Genomic DNA, 25,304 nt, shown 5'->3' with positions numbered 1-25,304 from the left:
CTCCCTCCCTCAGTCTGTCCCTCAATCCTCGCACTCTCCCTCCCTCAGTCTGACCCTCAATCCTCGCACTCTTCCTCCCTCAGTCTGACCCTCAATCCTCGCACTCTTCCTCCTTCAGTCTGACCCTCAATCCTCGCACTCTCCCTCCCTCAGTCTGACCCTCCCTCAATCCTCGCACTCTCCCTCACTCAGTCTGACCCTCCCTCAATCCTCGCACTCTCCCTCCCTCAGTCTGACCCTCAATCCTCGCACTCTCCCTCCCTCAGTCTGACCCTCAATCCTCGCACTCTCCCTCACTCAGTCTGACCCTCAATCCTCGCACTCTTCCTCCCTCAGTCTGACCCTCAATCCTCGCACTCTCCCTCCCTCAGTCTGTCCCTCAATCCTCGCACTCTCCCTCCCTCAGTCTGACCCTCAATCCTCGCACTCTTCCTCCCTCAGTCTGACCCTCAATCCTCGCACTCTTCCTCCCTCAGTCTGACCCTCAATCCTCGCACTCTCCCTCCCTCAGTCTGACCCTCCCTCAATCCTCGCACTCTCCCTCCCTCAGTCTGACCCTCCCTCAATCCTCGCACTCTCCCTCCCTCAGTCTGACCCTCAATCCTCGCACTCTCCCTCCCTCAGTCTGACCCTCAATCCTCGCACTCTCCCTCACTCAGTCTGACCCTCTCTCAATCCTCGCACTCTTCCTCCCTCAGTCTGACCCTCAATCCTCGCACTCTCCCTCCCTCAGTCTGACCCTCAATCCTCGCACTCTTCCTCCCTCAGTCTGACCCTCAATCCTCGCACTCTTCCTCCCTCAGTCTGACCCTCAATCCTCGCACTCTTCCTCCCTCAGTCTGACCCTCAATCCTCGCACTCTCCCTCCCTCAGTCTGACCCTCCCTCAATCCTCGCACTCTCCCTCACTCAGTCTGACCCTCCCTCAATCCTCGCACTCTCCCTCCCTCAGTCTGATCCTCAATCCTCGCACTCTCCCTCCCTCAGTCTGACCCTCCGTCAATCCTCACACTCTTCCTCCCTCAGTCTGACCCTCAATCCTCGCACTCTTCCTCCTCAGTCTGACCCTCAATCCTCGCACTCTCCCTCCCTCAGTCTGACCCTCAATCCTTGCACTCTCCCTCCCTCAGTCTGACCCTCCCTCAATGCTAGCACTCTCCCTCACTCAGTCTGACCCTCCCTCAATCCTCGCACTCTTCCTCCCTCAGTCTGACCCTCAATCCTCGCACTCTCCCTCCCTCAGTCTGACCCTCCCTCAATCCTCGCACTCTTCCTCCCTCAGTCTGACCCTCAATCCTCGCACTCTCCCTCCCTCAGTCTGACCCTCAATCCTCGCACTCTTCCTCCCTCAGTCTGACCCTCAATCCTCGCACTCTCCCTCCCTCAGTCTGACCCTCCCTCAATCCTCGCACTCTTCCTCCCTCAGTCTGACCCTCAATCCTCGCACTCTCCCTCCCTCAGTCTGACCCTCCCTCAATCCTCGCACTCTCCCTCCCTCAGTCTGACCCTCAATCCTCGCACTCTCCCTCCCTCAGTCTGACCCTCCCTCAATCCTAGCACTCTCCCTCACTCAGTCTGACCCTCCCTCAATCCTCGCACTCTTCCTCCCTCAGTCTGACCCTCAATCCTCGCACTCTCCCTCCCTCAGTCTGACCCTCCCTCAATCCTCGCACTCTCCCTCCCTCAGTCTGACCCTCAATCCTCGCACTCTCCCTCCCTCAGTCTGACCCTCAATCCTCGCACTCTTCCTCCCTCAGTCTGACCCTCAATCCTCGCACTCTTCCTCCCTCAGTCTGACCCTCAATCCTCACACTCTTCCTCCCTCAGTCTGACCCTCAATCCTCGCACTCTCCCTCCCTCAGTCTGACCCTCAATCCTCGCACTCTCCCTCCCTCAGTTTGACCCTCCCTCAATCCTCGCACTCTTCCTCCCTCAGTCTGACCCTCAATCCTCGCACTCTCCCTCCCTCAGTCTGACCCTCAATCCTCGCACTCTCTCTCACTCAGTCTGACCCTCCCTCAATCCTCGCACTCTTCCTCCCTCAGTCTGACCCTCAATCCTCGCACTCTCCCTCCCTCAGTCTGACCCTCAATCCTCGCACTCTCCCTCCCTCAGTCTGACCCTCAATCCTCGCACTCTCCCTCCCTCAGTCTGACCCTCCCTCAATCCTCGCACTCTCCCTCCCTCAGTCTGACCCTCAATCCTCGCACTCTCCTCCCTCAGTCTGACCCTCAATCCTCGCACTCTTCCTCCCTCAGCCTGACCCTCAATCCTCGCACTCTTCCTCCCTCAGTCTGACCCTCAATCCTCGCACTCTCCCTCCCTCAGTCTGACCCTCCCTCAATCCTCGCACTCTTCCTCCCTCAGTCTGATCGTCAATCCTCGCACTCTTCCTCCCTCAGTCTGACCCTCAATCCTCGCACTCTCCCTCCCTCAGTCTGACCCTCAATCCTCGCACTCTCCCTCCCTCAGTCTGATCCTCAATCCTCGCACTCTTCCTCCCTCAGTCTGACCCTCAATCCTCGCACTCTCCCTCCCTCAGTCTGACCCTCAATCCTCGCGCTCTTCCTCGCTGTCTGTAGCTCCCTCCAACTTTGCACCTTCCCTCCCTCCATTGTTACGCTCTTCCTCTGTCCATCCCTCCCTCAGATTCAACTTACCATTGTGCACAGTTGATCTTTCCATGGTGATGTGCTGTTCTCCTGCAGTCTCCAGCCCTGGATCTTCGTTCTTGTACAGTTGCTTTTCCAGGATCACCTCCAACCTCTGGACAATCTCCGCGAAGGACGGGCGCTGGGTAGAATCCATCTTTAACACGCATAAAACGGAATCAGAGAACGAGTCGACAGTTAAAGGATTCACGCTAACCTAGTTCTAGTGAGTCCAACACCACAAGCTGCACTGCAGTAAATGTGTTTTACAGGTCCCTGACTGTCCATACCACCCTGACAGAACAACACAGTCTCACTGTCTGATAGTGTACATGGCAGGAGCACGGACCCCAGGATAGGATCCCAATATCGTACAGTTGGGTGAAGCTCATCACAGATGTGTGAAATATAACCAGCAGAGAGAGATCGTGACCGTGTGGGTTGTTGGAAGGAGAGGTACGTTCCTCCATTCATACTTTTGTATCCAGTTAACCCGATCGACCGCCCGCCGGAAGGTTGGCAGAAACCCCGGATAGATACAGTAATGGGGTTTCCACCGATTTGAAGTTAGGGCTGTTATTGGGAGAGACACCGAGGAAACTCCTGGCAACGGTATCTGTTTTTCCAGTTTACGGTTCACTTGCAATTCACAAGCATCATCACTCACTGCACCGGCGACGTCACTCGCTGTGTACCAGCGATCTCGCTCGCACCGAGCAAAGCTCCCTCTACACTGTCCCATCAAACACTCCCAGGGCAGGTACAGCACGGGTTAGATACAGAGTAAAGCTCCCTCTACACTGTCCCATCAAACACTCCCAGGGCAGGTACAGCACGGGTTAGATACAGAGTAAAGCTCCCTCTACACTGTCCCATCAAACACTCCCAGGGCAGGTACAGCACGGGTTAGATACAGAGTAAAGCTCCCTCTACACTGTCCCATCAAACACTCCCAGGGCAGGTACAGCACGGGTTAGATACAGAGTAAAGCTCCCTCTACACTGTCCCATCAAACACTCCCAGGGCAGGTACAGCACGGGTTAGATACAGAGTAAAGCTCCCTCTACACTGTCCCATCAAACACCCCCAGGGCAGGTACAGCACGGGTTAGATACAGAGTAAAGCTCCCTCGACACTGTCCCATCAAACACTCCCAGGGCAGGTACAGCACGGGTTAGATACAGAGTAAAGCTCCCTCTGCACTGTCCCATCAAACACTCCCAGGGCAGGTACAGCACGGGTTAGATACAGAGTAAAGCTCCCTCTACACTGTCCCATCAAACACTCCCAGGGCAGGTACAGCACGGGTTAGATACAGAGTAAAGCTCCCTCTACACTGTCCCATGAAACACTCCCAGGGCAGGTACAGCACGGGTTAGATACAGAGTAAAGCTCCCTCTACACTGTCCCATCAAACACTCCCAGGGCAGGTACAGCACGGGTTAGATACAGAGTAAAGCTCCCTCTACACTGTCCCATCAAACACTCCCAGGGCAGGTACAGCGCGGGTTAGATACAGAGTAAAGCTCCCTCTACACTGTCCCATCAAACACTCCCAGGGCAGGTACAGCACGGGTTAGATACAGAGTAAAGCTCCCTCTACACTGTCCCATCAAACACTCCCAGGGCAGGTACAGCAAGGGTTAGATACAGAGTAAAGCTCCCTCTACACTGTCCCATCAAACACTCCCAGGGCAGGTACAGCCCGGGTTAGATACAGAGTAAAGCTCCCTCTACACTGTCCCATCAAACACTCCCAGGGCAGGTACAGCCCGGGTTAGATACAGAGTAAAGCTCCCTCTACACTGTCCCATCAAACACTCCCAGGGCAGGTACAGCGCGGGTTAGATACAGAGTAAAGCTCCCTCTACACTGTCCCATCAAACACTCCCAGGGCAGGTACAGCACGGGTTAGATACAGAGTAAAGCTCCCTCCACACTGTCCCATCAAACACTCCCAGGGCAGGTACAGCGCGGGTTAGATACAGAGTAAAGCTCCCTCTACACTGTCCCATCAAACACTCCCAGGGCAGGTACAGCACGGGTTAGATACAGAGTAAAGCTCCCTCTACACTGTCCCATCAAACACTCCCAGGGCAGGTACAGCAAGGGTTAGATACAGAGTAAAGCTCCCTCTACACTGTCCCATCAAACACTCCCAGGGCAGGTACAGCCCGGGTTAGATACAGAGTAAAGCTCCCTCTACACTGTCCCATCAAACACTCCCAGGGCAGGTACAGCCCGGGTTAGATACAGAGTAAAGCTCCCTCTACACTGTCCCATCAAACACTCCCAGGGCAGGTACAGCACGGGTTAGATACAGAGTAACGCTCCCTCGACACGGTGCCCTAACCTGAAGCTCTGAATGGTGCACAATACATTTCCAAATGCCACACCAGCCTTGCTTGGGCTCTTTCAGCCATATTAATAAATGTGGTCTACAGAAATGCCATGAGCAGTGCACTCTGTCTTGTAAGCAGTGGATCTCAGGATGCCTCTGCATATTTTGACACAGAACAGTTGCAAGTCCTTGAATGATATCAACTGCAGGCAGCTTTTAAACACAGGGCAATGCAAAGAGACAGAAAAAAGAAATGATCATCTTAATTCCACACAAACATTTCAATTTTAAAAAGGGGCATGCACGAACCCCATTGTGCAAACTTCACTTGAGACTCACAACGCAGCAGTGGACAGCCAGCTCTAGGAATACAGGCGGACAGTCTCCCACCATCTTCTGGAAAGTATTCACGTCTAGGCCGAAGTTCTGATGGGAAAATGGAGAATAGAGATTTTAGAATATTTAGTTACATGCACTGAAAATGTGGAGCAGGACCTCTCCCACTGGTTTGAACAGTGGGGCCTCTGGCAGAGAGTTACAGTGGGGGGGGGGGGGGGGGGGAGAGTAGGAGGGAGGAATTTTAAACTGGGCCCACATCCACCAAGAACTGAATTGAGACTGCCCAAACTCAATCCACGTGGGCTCCTACTGCTCGGCTGGATTTGAACCGGGTTCCAGAAGTGTGCTGGCACACTGTGCCACCTCGTCCCTGACTATTTGTTCTGGTTTTGTCCCTGTGGATAACAGGAAGTGAAGACGATTGCAGCTGTCCAGCTCCACTAGCAAGACTGTTGTGGTTAGAAAGCCTTTGAGGTACCCGGGAGGTCAGGTACTGCCCACTGGAGCCTGGATGAAATTCGTAATGCTGTTTCTGCATGAACTCACCAGGTGGCGCAGTGGGTCCTATATTATTCAGTGAGTTGTGTGGATGCTGTTCTACCCTCTGGTGGGAAGACCAGCAATAAGAACATAAGAAATAGGAGCAGGAGTAGGCCCTTCGAGCCTGCTCCGCCATTCAATAAGATCATGGCTGATCTTCTACCTCAACTCCACCTTCCCGCACTATCCCCATATCCCTTGATTCTCTTAATATCCAACAATCTATCGATCTCTGTCTTGAAGACACTCAACGACTGAGCCTCCACAGCCCTCTGGGGTAGAGAATTCCAAAGATTCACCACCCTCTGAGTGAAGAAATTTCTCTTCATCTCAGTCCTAAATGGCCGACCCCTTATTCTGTGACTGTGACCCCTGGTTCTAGACTCTCCAGCCAGGGGAAACAACTTCAGCATTTATTCTGTCAATCCCTGTAAGAATTTTATGTTTCAATGAGATTATCTCTCATTCTTCTAAATTCTAGGGAATATAGGCCTCGTCTACTCAATCTCTCTTTTTGTTGCACTCCCACCAAGGCAAGTATATCTCTCCTTAGGTAAGGAGACCAAAACTAGAGTGTGGTCTCGCCAAGGCCCGATAAAATTACAATAAGACTTCTTTACTCTTATACTCCAATCCTTTTGTAAGCTGTGATCGCCTTTACACAGCGATGAGCTGTGACTGTTGGAGATGGGGACACTGGCCCAAACTGTCAAAAGGGAAGTTCAGGGCCGATGTTACATAACAAGTGATCAATGCATGGAAAGGCTTGTAGGTAGGGTAGCAGAGGCAAAAACTCTCATCATTTAAGAAACAATCGGATACCGTATTCAGGAGGAAGTGCAGATTTCCTCTGGATAAATGAACTAAGAGGTGTCTTCCTCATCAATATCCCTTATTTCCACATCAAGACCATCTGCAAACTATGCTCTGCCTCTGCCCTTTGCACCCCCGCTCTGACCCTCATTCATGCATTTGTCACCACCAGACGTGACTTTCCCAGTGCCCTCTATTCCGGCCTCCCTAGCTCCAGCCTCAATGAACTCTAACTCATTCAGGGCTCTGCTAGCTGCATACTATCCTGCACCCCCACCGACACCTGGGAATCCCTGGCCCAAGACCGCACAAAGTGGAGAAGCATCCGGGAAGGCGCCGAACACCTCGAGTCTCTTCGCCGGGAGCAAGCGGAAGGCGCGCACGTCAACCCAAGCACCCCACCCACCCGCCCCTTCACCCACCTGTGACAGAGACTAGGTCCCGCATTGGACTCATCAGTCTCAGTTTTAATGTGGAAGCAAGTCATCCTCGGTTCTGAGAGACTGCCTAAGAGAAGAGAGACTATCCTGCACAAACTCTTACTCTACCAGCCCTGTGCTCGTCGGCCAGCATCGGCTCCACGCACTCAGTGTATCGCCTCCAAAATCCTCATTCTTGTCTACAGATCCCACCAAGGCCTGCACCCCCCCCCACCCCAGCCTATACCCTCCTATCTTTCAACTCTGGTCCACTATACGTTTCACTCGCCCATTGCTGTACTGTCAGTAGGAGAGTCATCAGTCAATTTACCTGTGCAATCCGGAACTCCAGCCTTCAACCCCTCTGCCTTGTTCCTCTCTTCCCGACTTTTAAAAGCTCCCTTAAGACCTACTTCAACTGTTCCCTCAGCCTCCTCACCTTCCTACTCCTGCCTGGGTGCAGCATCTTGGGGCATTTGCTCTAATGGCGTTTTAGAAAATGAAAGCTGCTGTGTTGTATCTATCCTGGAGAGAAGTGTCACAGGGCTGATCCCTAGTCTCGGGGGTATAGGTTATGAGGAAAGATTGGAGAGATTTGGGATCTTAAACATGGAAAGGAGACACCTGAGAGATGATTTTATAGTGGGATAGAAGATTGCTAATAATATAGAAAAAGTTCATCTTTAATATTTTTTTAAAAACTCATTCTCAGGATAATGGTGGAAGCAGATTCAATAATTTTCAAAAGGGAATGGGAGAAATTTGCAGAGCTATGGGGAAAGAGCAGGGGAGTGGGACTAACTGGAGAGCTCTTTCACAGAATGACCTCCTGTGCTGTATCATTCGATGATTCTAGGATGTGGGCATTGCTGGTCTTTATTGCCCATCCCTCGTTGCTGCGAGAAGGTGATGGTGGTGGGCCACCTTCTTGAACCACTGAATGGTTTGATACAACTGAGTGACTTGCTAGTCCTCTTCAGAGTCAGTTCAGAGTCAATCGCGTTGGTTTGGGACTGGAGTCACTGACGGGCCGGACTTGGTAAGGATGGCAGGTTTCTTTCCCTAAACGACAATAGTGAACCAGATGGGTTTTTGGTGGCAATCAAGTTTCAGAACATAAGAAATAGGAGCAGGAATAGGCCACTTGGCCCCTCGTGCCTGCTCCGCCATTCAGTAAGCTCATGGCTGATCTTGGGCTCAAAGCCACTTCCCTGCCCGCTCCCCATAACCCTTCACTCCCTTATCTTGCAAAAATCTGTCTATCTCCACTTTACATGTATTTAATGACCCAGCCTCCACAGCTCCCTGGGGCAGAGAATTCCACAGATTTACGACCCTCTGAGAGAAGAAATTCCTCCTCATCTCAGTTCTAAAAGGGCGACCCTTTATTCTGAAACTATGCCCCCGAGTTCTAGATTTCCCCACGAGGGGAAACATCCTCTCTGCATCTACCTTGTCGAGCCCCCTCAGTATCTTGTGTTTCAATAAGATCCCCTCTCATTCTTCTAAACTCCAATGAGTATAGGCCCAGCCTGCTCAACCTTTCATAGAAACATAGAAACATAGAGATAGGAACAGGAGTAGGCCATTCGGCCCTTCGAGCCTGCTCCGCCATTCAATGAGATCATGGCTGATCTTCGTCTGAGATCATAGCTGATCTTACCAGTTCAGTACCCCGTCCCCGCCTTTTCTCCGTAACCCTTAATCCCCTTAGCCTTCAGAAATATATCCAATTCTCTCTTGAAAATATTTATTGAATTAGCCTTCGCAGCCCTCTGTGGCAGGGAATTCCACAGGCTCACCACTCTTTGAGTGAAGAAATTCTTCCTCATCTCTGTTTTAAATGATTTGCCCGCTATTTTTAGACTGTGGCCCCTGGTTCTGTGCTCCCCGGCCATTGGAAACATTCTCTCTGAATTCAGCCTGTCCAGGCCTGCCATAATTTTATATGTTTCGATGAGATCCCCTCTCAATCTTCTAAACTCCAGTGAGTACAAGCCCAAACTATTTAATCTCTCTTCGTAGGTCATTCCCACCATTCCAGGTATCAGCCTGGTGAATCGCCGTTGCACTCTTTCCATGGCAAGAACATCCTTCCGCAGATGGGGCGACCAAAACTGTACACAATATTCCAGATGCGGTCTCACCAGCACCTTGTACAGCTGTAGTAAGGTATCCCTATTCCTATACTCGAACCCCCTTGACATGAAGGCCAACATACCATTTGCCTTCTTAATCGCCTGTTGCACCTGCATGCTCTCCTTCAGTGACTGGTGCACAAGAACACCCAGGTCCCTCTGCACTTCCCCATCTCCCAATCTATTGCCATTTAGATAATAATCTACCCTCCTGTTTTTACCCCCAAAGTGGATAACCTCGCATTTATCCACATTATAGTGCATCTGCCACATATCCGCCCATTCCCCCAACCTGTCCAAATCGCACTGTAGCCTCCTGACATCCTCATCAGAGCCCACCCCTCCTCCTAGTTTAGTGTCGTCAGCGAATTTGGAAATATTGCATCCAATTCCCTGATCCAGATGATTTATATATATTGTGAACAGCGGGGTCCCAGGACAGATCCTTGCGGCACCCCGCTGGTCACTGCCTGCCACTCCGAAAACGAGCCGTTTATTCCAACTCTCTGTTTTCTATCCGCCAGCCAGTTCTCTATCCACGTTAATACTTTGCCCCCAATCCCATTAGCCTTAATTTTGCATGATAATCTTTTGTGTGGAACCTTATCGAAGGCTTTCTGGAAGTCAAGGTACACCACATCCACTGGCTCTCCCCCATCTATTTTACCAGTTACTTCCTCAAAAAATTCCAGCAGATTAGTCAAACACGATTTACCCTTTGTAAATCCATGTTGACTCTGTCCGATCCTTTCCCCATTTGTCAAGTGCTCCGCTATTTTATCCTTAATAATGGACTCTAGCATTCTGCCCACAACCGATGTAAGGCTTACTGGTCTATAATTCCCTGCTTTCTCTCTACCCCCCTTTTTAAATATTGGGGTAACATTAGCTACCCTCCAATCCACGGGTACTGTTCCCGAGTCAATGGAGTTCCGGAAGATGATCCTTAGAGCATCTGCTATCTCCAGGGCCACCTCCTTAAGTACCCTAGGATGTAGTTTATCAGGCCCCGGGGATTTGTCGGCCTTCAGTCCCCTCAACTTACCCAGCACCATATCCCTAGATATACTAATTTCTGTCAGCTCCTCCCTCTCATTAGTCCCTATGTTTGCCGATATTCCTGGGAGGTTATTCGTGTCCTCTGTGAATACAGAACCAAAGTATGAGTTTAATTGGTCTGCCATTTCCTTATTCTCCATTATATGTTCTCCCGAATCAGACTGCAAGGGACCGACTTGGGATTTTACCAGTCTTTTCCTCCTGATATACCGATAAAAGCTTTTGCAGTCTGTCTTTATGTTTGCTGCAAGTTTACTTTCGTATTCTATTTTCCCCTTCCTGATTAATCCCTTTGTCCTCTTTTGCTGTATCTTGTACTGCCCCCAATCTTCCGGTCTGGTGCTTTTTTTTGCCAGTTGATAGGCCCTTTTTTTTAATTTTATGCTGTCCCTAATTTCCCTCGTTATCCACGGTTGAGTCACCTTTTTAGGTTTATTTTTGTGCCAAACCGGTATAAACATGTTCTGGAATTCTTCCATTCTATCTTTGAATGCTTGCCATTGTCTATCCACTGTCAATCCCCCCAGAAACACCACCCAATCAATCTTACCCAATTCCCGTCTCATACCCTCGTAATTCCCTTTATTTAAGTTCTGGACCTTAGTCTCAACCCCCTCATCTCTGGAATTAACCGAGTGAATCGTCTCTGAACTGCCTCCAATGCAAGTATATCCTTCCTTAAATAAGGAGACCAAAACTGTACGCAGTACTCAAGGTGTGGTCTCACCAATATCCTGTACAGTTGTAGCAAGACTTCCCTGCTTTTATACTCCAACCCCCTTGCAATAAAGGCCAACATTCCATTTGCCTTTTTGATTACTTGCTCACTTTTTTACTAGCATTTTGTTTTAAAATGAATTTATATTCTTAAATTGTCATGGTGGAATTCGTACTGCCGTTCTCTGGATTATTAGTCCAGCAACATCAGCACTACACTACCATGCCTGTGGGAGTAGAACTAGAAGACGCACCTTCAAACTAGTGAAAGGTACTTTTAGGACTGATGGCAAGAAATGATTGTTCTTACAAAGAGTGATCGACATGTAGAATAAACTTCCGGATAGAGTAGTAGAAGCAAAAATCCAGAATAATTGAAGAAACAATTGATCACCACAATGGGAGAATTAGGATCGATGAATTAAGATGGGCCAAAGAGCCTTCCTTGTCTGTAATTAATTATCTTGTGATCAGAAAAGGCTACAATTTGGTTCCATTCATATTCAACTTTAGACGTGGTTTGTGGAGGTCCTGTCGATTCTCATGGAGGTACAACGTCAATTGCTATTTGAAGAAGAGAGCAGGGGCTGTTTGGTATTCTGAGCCAGATTCTTCCCTCAACCGAAACGTAGATTAATCATTCATCTCATTGTTCTTTGTTGGAATCTTGCCGTGTGGCAAAATGGCTAGCTACACCCCTCAATAATTTTGAATGTGAAATAATAAAACTGTCTTATAAAAATGCAAGTCTTTCTTTTATTCCCCTCTCCATCTGTTACCAAAATTAGGATAACCTGTAACACACCCACCAGTGTCTCAACAAGGATCAAGTAACAAGGATCACCGTCCGCGGCCTCTTGCATTGTTCCACGGTAGCTCAACGTAAGCTCGAGGAACAGCACCTCATCTTCCGATTAGGCACTTTACAGCCTTCCGGACTCGATCCCGATATCGAGTTCAACAATTTCAGATCATAACTTCGGCCCCTATTACATTTTCACTTTTTTTATCCACACCTTTGTTTTGGTTCCCCCCCACCCACCTTTCCTTTTTTTTCCTCTCTTCCCACATGGCAGCTGTCTCCCATTCTGCCAGCGCATTTCACACCTTATCTAGAGCTGTCTTTTGTCTCCACTAGTCCTATCACCATCTCGTTTCGTTTTGAATACCTCTTAATGTCTCTTCACTTTTGTTTTCTCCCAGCCTGGCCTCTTAATCTATTTCATTCCCTGTGCCTCTTTAGTCTTGACAAAGGCTTTTGACCCGAAACGTTGACTCTAATTTCTCTCCACGGATGTTGCCTGGCCTGCTGAGTTTTTCCAGCATTTTCTGTTGTTATTTCGGATTTCCAGCATCTGCAGTATTTTGCTATTGTACATTAGTGTCTCGCTGTTTTACTGCAAGCCCATCCCTCTCGCCGCACGAAAGGGAGGTTCCTGATGAGGTGATGTAAATAATTTATGTGGCTCTCACACGTCATTGAACACTTCCATGTACAGCGGCTGAGCCGCCATAATCACCTTCGAATACACACAGAACCTAAACAAAGACTGCACTGAATGCAGAGAAAGGATGTCATTTACCGCACACAGCCACGGTCTGAATAATTCACGGTCCAACCACAGGCTAGTCATTCAAAATTCATGCACCAACAAAGTGGCAAGAGGCTCATAGGAAAAAAACAGGTCTCCTGTTTCTCAGGAGGCGATGGGTGTTAATGCTGAGGAAATGGTACATTGTTCCACTGAAAGCACCCAGTGACAGCATCAAACACTCCCAGGTCAGTGTGAGATGGCACACAGTAAAGCTCCCGACTACACTGTCCCATCAAACACTCCCAGGGCAGGTACAGCACGGGTTAGATACAGAGTAAAGCTCCCTCTACACTGTCCCATCAAACACTCCCGGGGCAGGTACAGCACGGGTTAGATACAGAGTAAAGCTCCCTCTACACTGTCCCATCAAACACTCCCAGGGCAGGTACAGCACGGGTTAGATACAGAGTAAAGCTCCCTCTACACTGTCCCATCAAACACTCCCAGGGCAGGTACAGCACGGGTTAGATACAGAGTAAAGCTCCCTCTACACTGTCCCATCAAACACTCCAGGGCAGGTACAGCACAGGTTAGATACAGAGTAAAGCTCCCTCTACACTGTCCCATCAAACACTCCCAGGGCAGGTACAGCACGGGTTAGATACAGAGTAAAGCTCCCTCTACACTGTCCCATCAAACACTCCCAGGGCAGGTACAGCATAGGTTAGATACAGAGTAAAGCTCCCTTTGCATTGTCCTGTCAAACACTCCCAGGGCAGGTACAGCATAGGTGAGATAGAGTAAAGCTCCCTCTACACTGTCCCATCAAACACTCCCAGGGCAGGTACAGCACGGGTTAGATACAGAGTAAAGCTCCCTCTACACTGTCCCATCAAACACTCCCAGGGCAGGTACAGCACGGGTTAGATACAGAGTAAAGCTCCCTCTACACTGTCCCATCAAACACTCCCAGGGCAGGTACAGCACGGGTTAGATACAGAGTAAAGCTCCCTCTGCACTGTCCCATCAAACACTCCCAGGGCAGGTACAGCACGGGTTAGATACAGAGTAAAGCTCCCTCTGCACTGTCCCATCAAACACTCCCAGGGCAGGTACAGCACGGGTTAGATACAGAGTAAAGCTCCCTCTACACTGTCCCATCAAACACTCCCAGAGGAGAGGCAATATAAACTGAAGAGTACAATCCTAAAGAACATAAGAAATAGAAACATAGAAGATAGGAGCAGGAGTAGGCCATTCGGCCCTTCGAGCCTGCTCTGCCATTCAATGAGATCATGGCTGATCATCCAAATTCAGTACCCTGTCCCTGCCTTTTCCCCATATCCCTTGATCCCTTTAGCCTCAAGAAATATATCCAACTCTTTCTTGAATATATTTAATGAACTGGCCTCCACCGCCCTCTGTGGCAGAGAAACCCACAGGTTCACCACTCTCTGGGTGAAGAAATTCCTCCTCATTTCAGTCCTAAATGGCTTACCCCTTATCCTTAGACTATGACCCCTGGTTCTGGACTCCCCGACCATCAGAAACATCCTTCCTGCATCTAGTCTGTCCAGACCTGACAGAATTTTATAGGTTTCGATGAGATCCCCTCTCAATCTTCTAAACTCCAGTGAGTTGATGCGCTATCAATTACTCATAAAAGACTGAGAGTTAGAAGAGTAACTAAAGGCTTTTATTAACAACAGAATGGAGGTCTGCCTCGCGTGGTCGACTGGTCCAGGATACAAAGGGCTGGGGAGCAGTCACCTTTATACGAGGACCTGTGGGAGGAGTCAGCCGAGGCATGTCCAGGCATGTACACAGTGGAATACAAACAGGACAAACAGGAATACAAACAGTGGTTTACCACATTCACCCCTTGTTTAAAATTGAGTCCGGCGGGGTGAAGTGTATTAAAAGTTAGTGTATTGGAGTCTCTCCGGAGGTCTTGTCTGCCGCTGTGATTGGCGTGGCGATGGCAGGGGTAGTGAAGCTTCCGGCGTCGAGTCCAGCGTAGGCTGTGGCACAGGCGTGTCGTCCTCGTAGATGTCGAGCGGGTCGCGGGGCCCAGGCCTGCCGTCTGCTGGGGCTGGATATCGGATCGTGGGGGGGGTGGTAGTGGGTAGTGGGTTACTGCGGCCCCCGAGGGTGCAAGGTCTCTTATGGAGACTGTGTCCTCCCGCCCGTCCGGGTATGCGATGTAAGCATACTGGGGGTTGGCGTGGAGGAGGTCGACCCTCTCGACCAGGGGGTCTGTTTTATGGGTCCTCACGTGTCTTCTCAGTAGGACCGGCCCTGGGGACGTCAGCCATGGCGGTAGCGATGTCCCCGATGTGGACTTCCTTGGGAAGACAAACATTTTCTCATGAGGGGTGGCGTTAGTGGCAGTGCAGAGCAGTGACCGAATAGAGTGGAGCGCATCGGGGAGCACATCCTGCCAGCGGGAGGTTGGAAGGCCCCTAGACTTTAAGGCTAGCAGGACGGCCTTCCAAACTGTCGCATTTTCTCTTTCCACCTGTCCGTTCCCCCGGGGGTTGTAACTGGTGGTCCTGCTTGTGGCAATACCCCTAGTTAGCAGGTACTGACGGAGTTTGTCGCTCATAAACGATGAGCCCCGGTCGCTATGGATATAGCTGGGGAAGCCGAACAGGGTGAAGAGGTTGTTCAGACATTTAATGACCGTGGCACTGGTCATGTCCGGGCAGGGGAAGGCGAACGGGAAACGGGAGTACTCATCAATAATATTGAGGAAGTACACATTGCGGTCGGAGGAGGGGAGAGGCCCTTTAAAATCAATGCTCAGGCGCTCGAAGGGGCGAGTGGCTTTTATCAGGTGGGCCCTGTCTGGTCTATAAAAGTGCGGTTTGCACTCAGCGCAGACTTGGCAGTTCCTGGTTATGGTCCTGACCTCCTCAATAGAGTAAGGCAGGTTGCGGGCCTTGATGAGGTGGAAGAACCTGGTGACCCCCGGGTGGCAGAGGTCATTGTGGAGGGCCCGCAGTCTATCGATCTGCGCGCTGGCGCAGGTGCCACGCGATAGCGCATCCGGGGGTTCATTTAGCTTCCCGGGCCGGTACAAGATCTCGTAGTTGTAGGTGGAAAGTTCGATTCTCCACCTCAAGATCTTGTCATTTTTGATTTTGCCCCTCTGCTTGTTGTTAAACATAAAAGCAACTGAACGCTGGTCAGTGAGCAGGGTAAATCGTTTTCCGGCCAGGTAGTGCCTCCAATGACGCACAGCCTCCACAATCGCCTGGGCCTCCTTCTCAACAGCGGAGTGTCTGGTCTCCGGGCCTTGGAGGGTTCGTGAAAAGAAGGCCACGAGTCTCCCCGCCTGATTGAGGGTAGCGGCCAGGGCAAAGTCGGACGCGTCGCTTTCCACCTGGAAGGGGATGGATTCGTCCACTGCGTGCATGGTGGCTTTGGCAATGTCCTCCTTGATACGGTGGAAGGCTAAGCGGGCCTCTGCCGTCAAGGGAAAAGAGGTGGACTTGATCAGCGGACGGGCCTTGTCCGCATAGTAGGGGACCCACTGGGCGTAATAGGAGAAAAACCCTAGGCACCTCTTCAGGGCCTTGAGGCAGTGGGGCAGTGGAAGTTCCATAAGGGGACGCATCCGGTCGGGGTCGGGGCCGATGACTCCGTGTTCCACAACACAGCCAAGGATGGCGAGGCGGTTTGTGCGGAATATGCACTTCTCCTTGTTATATGTCAGGTTTAGGAGTTGGGCGGTGCGGAGGAATTTTTCGAGGTTTGCGTCATGGTCCTGCAAGTCACGGCCGCAGATGGTCACATTGTCCAGATATGGGAAAATGGCCTGCAACGCATTTTGATCTACCATCCGGTCCATCTCCCTTTGGAAGACGGAGACCCCGTTGGTGACGCCAAAGGGAACCCTAAGGAAGTGATAGAGGCGGCCGTTTGCCTCAAAGGCAGTGTACTGGCGGTCCTCAGGGCGGATGGGGAGCTGGTGGTACGCTGATTTCAGGTCAATGGTCGAGAAGACGCGGTACTGCGCGATCTGGTTGACCATATCAGCTATACGGGGGAGTGGGTAGGCGTCCAGCAGGGTGTAGCGATTTATTGTCTGGCTGTAGTCGATGACCAGGCGTTGCTTCTCGCCGGTTTTAACGACCACAACCTGGGCTCGCCAGGGGCTGGTGCTGCCCTCAATAATCCCTTCTTTCAGGAGCCGCTCCACTTCGGTTTTAATGAAAACCCTGTCCCCGGCACTGTATCGCCTGCTCTTTGTGGCGATGGGCTTACAGTCGGGGGTGAGGTTAGCAAACAGTGGTGGGGGGGTGACTCTGAGTGTGGAGAGGTTGCACCTGGTGCGCGGCGGGCAATTTGGAAGCTGCTGGCTGCGGACTGTGAGTGGGGGTAGGGGTCCACCGTACGCCATCGTAACACTTTTAAGGTGGCACTGAAAATCTAACCCCAGCAGGACGGCAGCGCAGAGGTCAGGCAGGACCAGAAGTTTAAAATGATCGTACACGGTCCCGTCTACTACGAGTGTCACCACGCAGTAGCCGCCGATGTCCGCCGACTGGGACTCGGAGGCCATAGAAATCCGCTGTTGCGCAGGCAGGACTGGGAGAGAGCAACGCCGCACCGTGTCGGGGTGGATGAAGCTCTCCGTGCTCCCAGAGTCAAAAAGGCAGATTGTATCGTGACCATTTACCTTAATGTCCATTGTGGAACTGGCCAGTTGGTGCGGTCTCGCTTGGTCCAGTGTAACGGATGCCAGCGTAGGGGTCGGTGTGTCGCTGCGGGTATCAGATGAGGCGGTGTCGGGGGCCTGCTGCGTCCCGGCTGTCGTCCAAGATGGCGGCGTCCATGATCCCCATGTGGCTGGAGGCGTCCAAAATGGCTGCTGTACCGGTGATTCGCACATGGCCGGGGAGGTCCAAGATGGCGGCCCGCATGGCCCACATGCGGCGCTGCTGGGGTTCGGGGTGGCTTTGGCCCTGCAGACGCTAGCGTAGTGTCCCTTCTTCCCGCAGCCCGAGCAGATCGCGTTTTTCGCCGGGCAGCGCGCTCTGGGGTGTTTTGCCTGGCCACAGAAGTAGCATTTCTGGCCTTGGGGCACTGCTGTCTGGCCTTGGGACACTGCTGCAGTAGTTGGGCCGTTGTTGGGGTGTTGCTGGGGTGGCACGGCGCTATGAGGCGGTCCTACCGTGTCCCAGGCTGTCATTCCCCGCGGCGTCCACGGTGCAGAGGAGTAGGCATCCATGCCCTGGTAGGCTGCATCCAACGATAGTGCGAGTTCAGAGGCCTTGTTGAGGTCGAGGTTACTCTGCTCCAACAGTCGCTGTCGGGTGTAATTGGATCTGTGGCCCGCTACAAAAGCGTCCCGGATAAGTTCCTCTGTGTACGCGGCGGCCTTTACATCCTTACAACCACAGGCCCAGCCAAGCACAGACAGTGCCTGAAGGTATTCCACGGTCGATTCCCCAGGTTGTTGTTTACGACTCCCCAGGAGGTGCCTGGCGTACACTTCGTTCACTGGGCGCGTGTACTGGTCCTTGAGGAGCTTGATAGCGTCCGCGTACGAGGTCGCGTCTTGGATGACCGAGTACACTCGGTGGTTCACTTTGGAGGTCAGGACATCCAGTTTGTCCTCGTCCGATTTGATTGCTTCGGAGTCGGTCAGGAATTTTTCGAAACACTTAAGCCAGTGAGTAAACTTGGTGGATGAGTCCGCCTCCCGATGATCTAAGTCCAGGCATGCTGGTGTGAGGATCTTCTCCATTATAAAAATTTTGTTAATAAAATTGATGCGCTATCAATTACTCATAAAAGACTGAGAGTTAGAAGAGTAACTAAAGGCTTTTATTAACAACAGAATGGAGGTCTGCCTCGCGTGGTCGACCGGTCCAGGATACAAAGGGCTGGGGAGCAGTCACCTTTATACTAGGACCTGTGGGAGGAGTCAGCCGAGGCATGTCCAGGCATGTACACAGTGGAATACAAACAGGACAAACAGGAATACAAACAGTGGTTTACCACATGAGTATAAGCCCAATCGACACAATCTCTCCTCATACGTCATTCCTGCCATCCCAGGTATCAGCCTGGTGAATCTTCGCTGCACTTCCTCCTGGCAAGAACGTCCTTCCTCAGGTAAGGTGACCAAAACTGCACACAATACTCATGGTGCGGTCTCACTTAGGCCCTGTACAACTGTAGCAAGACATCCTTGTTCCTGTACTCGAACCCTCTTGCTACGAAGGCCAACATACCGTTTGCCTTCTTAACCGCCTACTGCACCTGCATGCTTACCTTCAGTGACTGGTGCACAAGGACACCCAGGTCTCTTTGCACTTCCCCTTCTACCAATGTATTGCCATTCAAATAATAATCTGCCTTCCTGTTTTTGCCACCAAAGTGGATAACCTCACATTTATCCACATTATAGTGCATTTGCCATGTTTCTGCCCAATCACCCAACCTGTCCAAATCGTACTGGAGTTTCCCGACATCCTCCTCACAGCTTACCCTCCCACCCAGCTTTGTGTCGTCTGCAAATTTGGAGATATTACATCCAATTCCCTCGTCCAGATCATTAATATATATTGTGAACAGCTGGGGTCCTAGGACCGATCCTTGTGGTACCCCACTAGTCACTGCCTGCCACTCGGAAAACAACCCGTTTATTCCAACTCTTTGCTTTCTGTCCGCCAACCAGTTCTCTATCCAAGTCAATACCTTGCCCCCAATCCCATGTGCCTTAATTTTGCACGCTAATCTCTTATGTGGGACCTTATCGGAGCAGGAGTCGGCCATTTGGACCTTCTAGCCTGCTCCGCCATTCAACAAGATCATGGCTGATCTTCTACCTCAACTCCACCTTCCCGCACTATCTCCATATCCCTTAGTTCCCCAAAACTTTTCGACCTCTGACTTGAATATACTCAATGACTGAGCATCCACAGCTCTCTGGGGTAGAGAATTCCAAAGATTCACAACCCTTTGAGTGAAGAAATTTCTCATCTCAGTCCTAAATGGCCGACCCCTTATTCTGTGACTGTGACCCTGTGTTCTAGATTCCCCAGCCAGGGGAAACATTTTCTGAGCATCAACCCTGTAAGCCACTTAAGAATTTTATACGTTTCAATTCAATCACCTCTCATTCTTCTAAACTCTAGGGAATATAGGCCTGGTCTACTCAATCTCCCCTCATAGGGCAATCCCCTCATCCCAGGAACCAGTCTGGTGAACCTTCATTGCACTCCTTCTAAGACATATGTCTTTCTTTAGGTAAGGAGACCAGAACTGTTCACAGTGCTCCAGGTGTGGCTTCACCAATGCCCTGTATAATTGTAAGACTTCTTTACTCTTATATCTAATCCCTTTGTAACAAAAGCTAACATATCATTTGCTTTCCTAATTGCTTACTGTACCTGCATGTTAACTTTCTGTGATTCATGTACAAGGACACCGAGGTCTCTCTGAATGCAAACATTTCCCAGTCTCATCATTCAAAAAATATTCTGCTTTTTTGTTTTTCCTACCAAAGTGGAGAACTTCACACTTACCCACACTGTAATCCATGTTCTTGCCCACTCAGTCTATAGGTTATAGATAGGTTAAGTGAGTGGGCAAAAATTTGGCAGATGGAGTATAATGTGGGATAATGTGAGGTTATCCACTTTGGTAGGAAAAATAAAAAAACATTATTATTTAAATGGAGAGAGACTACAAATGCTGTGGTACAGAGGGATCTGGGGGTCCTTGTACATGAAACAAAAAGTTAGCATGCAGGTACAGCGAGTAATTCAGAAGGCAAATGGAATGTTGGCCTTTATTGCAAGGGGGGGTGGAGTATAAAAATCTTGCTACAACTCTACATGGCGTTGGTGAGACTACACCTGGAGTGCTGCGTACAGTTTTGGTCTCCTTATTTAAGGAGGGATATACTTGCATTGGAGGCAGTTCAGAGAAGGTTCACTAGGTTGATTCCTGAGATGAAGGGGTTGTCTTATGAGGAAAGGTTGAGCAGGTTGGGCCTATACTCATTGGCATTTAGAAGAATGAGAGATGATCTTATTGAAATGTATAAGATTCTGAGGGGGATTGACAGGGTAGATGCAGAGAGGATGTTTCCCCTCGTGGGGGTATCTACAACTGGGGGGCATAGTTTCAGAATAAGGGGTCACCCATTTCAAACGAGGTGAGGAGGAATTTCTTTCAGAGGGTCGTGAATCTTTGGAATTCTCTACCCCAGGGAGCCGTGGAGGCTGGGTCGTTGAATATATTTAAGGTGGAGATCGACAGATTTTTGAATGATAAGGGAGTCGAGGGTTATGGGGAGCGGGCAGGAAAATGGAGTTGAGCCAAGACCAGATCAGCCATGATCTTATTGAATGGCGGAGCAGGCTCGAGGGCTAAATGGCCTACTCCTGCTCCTATTTCTTATGTTCAGTCAACTTGTCTATATCTCTCTGCAGCCTCTGCGTCATCCTCACAGCTTACTTTCCCACCTAACTTTGTATCATCAGCAAACTTGGATACGTTACACTCAGTCCCTTCATCTAAGTCATTAATATAGATTGTAAATAGCTGAGGCCCAAGCACTGATCCTTGCGGTACCCCGCTAGTTACAGCCTGCCAACCTGAAAAAGGTCTGTTTATTCCTACTCTCTGTTTTTTGTCCATTAACCAATCCTCAATCCATGCTAATATATTACCCCCAATCCCATGAGTCCTAATTTTGTGTAATAACCTCTTGTGTGGCACCTTATCAAATGCTTTTTGAAAATCCAAATACACTACATCTACTGGTTCCCCCTTATCCATCCTACTAGTTATATCTTCAAAAAACTCTTAACAGATTTGTCAAACACGATTTCCCTTTCATAAAACCATGACTCTGCCTAATCATATTACGATTTTCTAAATGCCCTGTTACCACATCTCTAATAATAGATTCTAGTTATTTGCCTACTACTGATGTCAGGCTAACTGGCCTATAGTTCCCTGTTTTTTCTCTAACTCCTTTCTTAAATAGTGGGGTTATGTTTGCTACCTTCCAATCCTTGGGGACTGTTCTAGAATCTAGGGATTCTAGTAGTATCTCTGCAACTACCTCTTTTAAAACCCTAGGACGCAGGTCGTCAGGTCCAGGGGATTTGTCGGCACTTAGTCCCATTCATTTCTGCAGTACTATGTCTTATATTGATTTCTTTAAGTTCCTCATTCTCTCTACATTGGTTCCCCATTATGTCCGGAATGTTTTTTGTGCCTTGTACCGTGAAGACAGATACAAAGTATTTGTTTAATGTCTCTGCCATTTCCTTATTGCCCATTATAATTTCTCCTGTCTCTGCCTCTAATAGGCCCACGTTTACTTTCACTAATCTCTTCCTATTTACATACCTAGAGAAACATTTACAATCTGTTTTTATATCTCTTGCTAATTTACTCTCATATTGTTTCTCTTTCCTGATCAAGTTCTTGGTCCTCCTTTGCTGAATTCTAAAATCCTCCCAATCCTCAGGCTTACTACTCTTTTTGGCAATATAAGCCTCTTCCTTTGATCTAATACTATCTTTTTTACCCAGAACTTCTCGTTAGTGACGGTTGGACCACTTTTCCTGTGGGGTTTTTGTGCCTTAAAGGAATGTATATTTGTTGTAAATTATGTATTAATTCTTTACATGCTAGCCATTGCTTGTCTACCGTCATACCTTTTAATGTAGTTTCCCAATCTACCTTAGCCAACTCCCCCCTCATACCTACGTAGTTTGCTTTGTTTAGATTTAAGACCCTAGTTTCGGACTTAACTAAATCACTTTCAAACTCAATATAAAATTCTATCATATTATGGTCACTCTTCCCTAAAAGCCCCTTTACTACAAGGTTATTAATTAACCCTTTCTTATTGCACAATACTAGATCTAAAATAGCCTGTTCCCTAGTTGGTTCCTCAACATACTGATCTAGAAAACTATCTTGTATACATTCCATGAATTCGTCCTCCACACTATTACTGCAAATTTGGTTTGCCCAGTCTATATGTAGATTAAAGTCCCCCATGATTACTGTATTACCCTTGTTACATGAGCCTCTAATTTCCTGATTTATACTCTGCCCTACATTACAACTACTGTTTAGGGGCCTATAAACAACTCCCACCAATGTTTTCTGCCGTCGCTGTTAATTAGCTCCACCCAAACTGATTCTACTTCTTGATTTTCAGAGCTAAGATCTTTTCTCTCTACTGTCTTTATCCCATCCTTTATTATCAGGGCTACCCCTCCTCCTTTTGCATTTTGCCTATCTCTTCTAAAAGTTAAGTATCCTGGAATATTTAGTTCCCAACCTTGGTCACTTTGCAACCACGTCTCCATAATGGCTATTAGATCAAATCTATTCATTTCTATCTGTGCTATTCATGTATTTTGTTGCGAATGCTTCGCGCATTCAGATGTAGTGCCTTTAGCTTTGACTTTTTTCTGTTTTTTCCTGATGTCACCCTAGTCACTGATGCCCGATTACCTTTGTTACTCTCTCTGCCCCATCCTGACCCACGCTACTTTTTTTTAACCCAGGACTCTGCTCTGCTCCAGAGGCTTGACATTTCCCTTGCTGCTTTTAAATTTACTCTTTCCTGAATTCTCCCCCCCCCCCCCCCCCCTCATTAGTTTAAAGCCCTGTCTACTGCCCCAGTTATTCGATCCGCCAGGACACTGGCTCCAGCCTGGTTTAGGTGGAGCCCATCCCAACGGAACAGCTCCCTCTTTCCCCAGTACAGGTGCCAGTGGCCCATGAAGCGAAACCCCTGCCTCCAACTCTACTCTTTCAGCCATGCATTTAACCTTCTAATCTGCTTATCCCTATGTCAATTGGCACGTGGCTCAGGTAATAATCCAGAGAATATTAGCTTTGAGGTTCTGCTTTTTAATTTGGACCCCAACTTCTCAAACTCTCAGCAGAACTTCATTCCTAGTTCTACCTATGTCGTTGGTTCCTATGTGAACCAAGAATTTCCCACTCCAAGTTCTTCTTCAGCTGTGAGGAGACATCTTTAGCCCTGGCAGACAACACAGCCTTCGGTACTCCCTGTCGCAGCTGCAAAGAACAGTATCTATCCCCCTGACTATACTGTCGCCTACCACTACCCATTCCTTTTTACTCCCCCACTTAAATGGCCTCCTGTACCATGGTGCCGTGGTCAGTTTGCCCATCCTCCCTGCAGTCTTTGTTCTCATCCATACAGGCAGCAAGTATCACGTACCTGTTGGACAAGGTCAAGGGCTGAGGCTCCTCCATCACTACATCCTGGGTCCCCATACCTTTCTGACTCGCAGTCACACCCTCCTGTCCCTGACCCTAAACTCTAAAGTACTACTTAACCTAAGGGGTGTGACTGCCTCCTGGAACAACGTGTCCAGGTAACTTTCCCCCTCCCTGATGCATCGCAATGTCTGCAGCTCGGACTCCAGCTCAGACTAGAAAAGCTGAGGTTGTTCTCCTTAGAGCAGAGAAGGTTGAGAGGAGTTTTGATAGAGGTGTTCAAAATCATGAGGGGTCTGGACAGAGTAGATAGAGAGAAGCTGTTCCCATTGGTGGAAGGGTCGAGAACCAGAGGACACAGATTTAAGGTGATTGGCAAAAGGACCAAAGATGACATGAGGGAAAACTTTTTTACGCAGCGAGTGGTTGGGATCCGGAATGCACTGCCTGAAAGGGTGGTGAAGGCAGACTGAATCATGGCTTTCAAAAGGGAATTGGATAAGTACCTGAAGGAAAAAATTTTGCAGGGCTAAGGGGAAAGGGCAGGGGAGTGGGACTAGCTGAAGTGCTCTGGCAGAGAGCCGGCACAGGCTCAACGGGCCGAACTGCCTCCTTCTGTGCTGTAACCATTCTATGATTCTAGGTCAGATACAGCATGAGTTAGATACAGAGTAAAGCTCCTTCTACACTGCCCCATCAAAAGATTTGGCTTCAGCACATAATCCAAGTTGACACTTCAGTGCAGTACTGAGGGAGCCCTCTCAGGTGGACATAAAAGATCCCATGGCATTTGAAGAAGAGCAGGGGAGTGTAATGATATCAGCAAATAGTGATGGTATTTGCCTGTTTGATTATGATGCCTTACCAGCATATTTGCCTGTTTGATTATTTATGCCTTACCAGCAGAGGGCATGTGAGAGAGGCAGAGTTTAGTTTTAGTTTCGTTTTAGATGGATCTCTAAGATGGTGTCTCCTGTAATGCTGTTAACAGAGCTGAACAAACTTTAGATTAAAAGACATTGGCCTAGAAATTCACTGGCCTTAGCGCCGCTTTTGAGGCGCTAGAGGGCCTAGCGGCGAAGTTATGGCCAGTTTTGAAATTGACAGGGGCCCTAAATTGGCGTTAGGCCGGTAGCGCTGCGCCGGCACCGATGACGTCATCGGTGTGCGCAGCGTCCCGGTTGCCATGGTAACCCGCCCGAACTCGGAAATTGAGTTGCGGCCGCCTCGCCCGTGGCAGCCGCAAGCAACGTTCTGGCAGAGGTGCCTTACAGAACGTTGCGCCGGCGCATTAAAGGCCCCGCGGCGGCCGGCCGCTTTCCCGCCGCCCGCCTGGCCGCAGCTCCCTCCCCGGACTTCCCCCCCCCCCCCGCCGGAACAGAAGCAAGCCCGGCACTTGTCCAAGGTGCCGGGCTCATTTTAAAAAAGATTATCGCGGGCCGCGGCCGGGTGCAGGCAGCTCCTCCTTAAGGGAAGGAGGAGGCCTGCACTTCCCGAACCTGCCGCACCGCA

The 25,304-nt window shown here is 49.6% G+C and overlaps 2 protein-coding genes across 5 annotated transcripts in view; both read right to left on the bottom strand.

Moving 5' to 3' along the window:
• Positions 1–25,304, bottom strand: part of hmgcs1 (3-hydroxy-3-methylglutaryl-CoA synthase 1 (soluble)) — a 379,408-nt gene that overhangs the window by 125,942 nt on the left and 228,162 nt on the right. The window lies entirely within an intron of this gene.
• LOC147123946 (dual specificity testis-specific protein kinase 1-like) overlaps positions 1–25,304 on the bottom strand; it is a 146,586-nt gene that overhangs the window by 8,829 nt on the left and 112,453 nt on the right. Inside the window, exons 7-8 of the mRNA XM_086011310.1 lie at positions 5,331–5,417; positions 2,660–2,807 (exon numbers count right to left, since the gene is read on the bottom strand). Coding sequence (XP_085867436.1) covers positions 2,660–2,807; positions 5,331–5,417 — 235 coding nt within the window. The remainder of the gene's footprint in view (positions 1–2,659; positions 2,808–5,330; positions 5,418–25,304) is intronic.

The sequence above is a fragment of the Somniosus microcephalus genome, chromosome 1 (genome assembly GCF_052327205.1).
Source record: "Somniosus microcephalus isolate GS21.2 chromosome 1, FLI_Smic_1.0, whole genome shotgun sequence".
NCBI lineage: Eukaryota > Metazoa > Chordata > Chondrichthyes > Squaliformes > Somniosidae > Somniosus > Somniosus microcephalus.
This window is presented reverse-complemented; position numbering and strand designations above follow the sequence as displayed.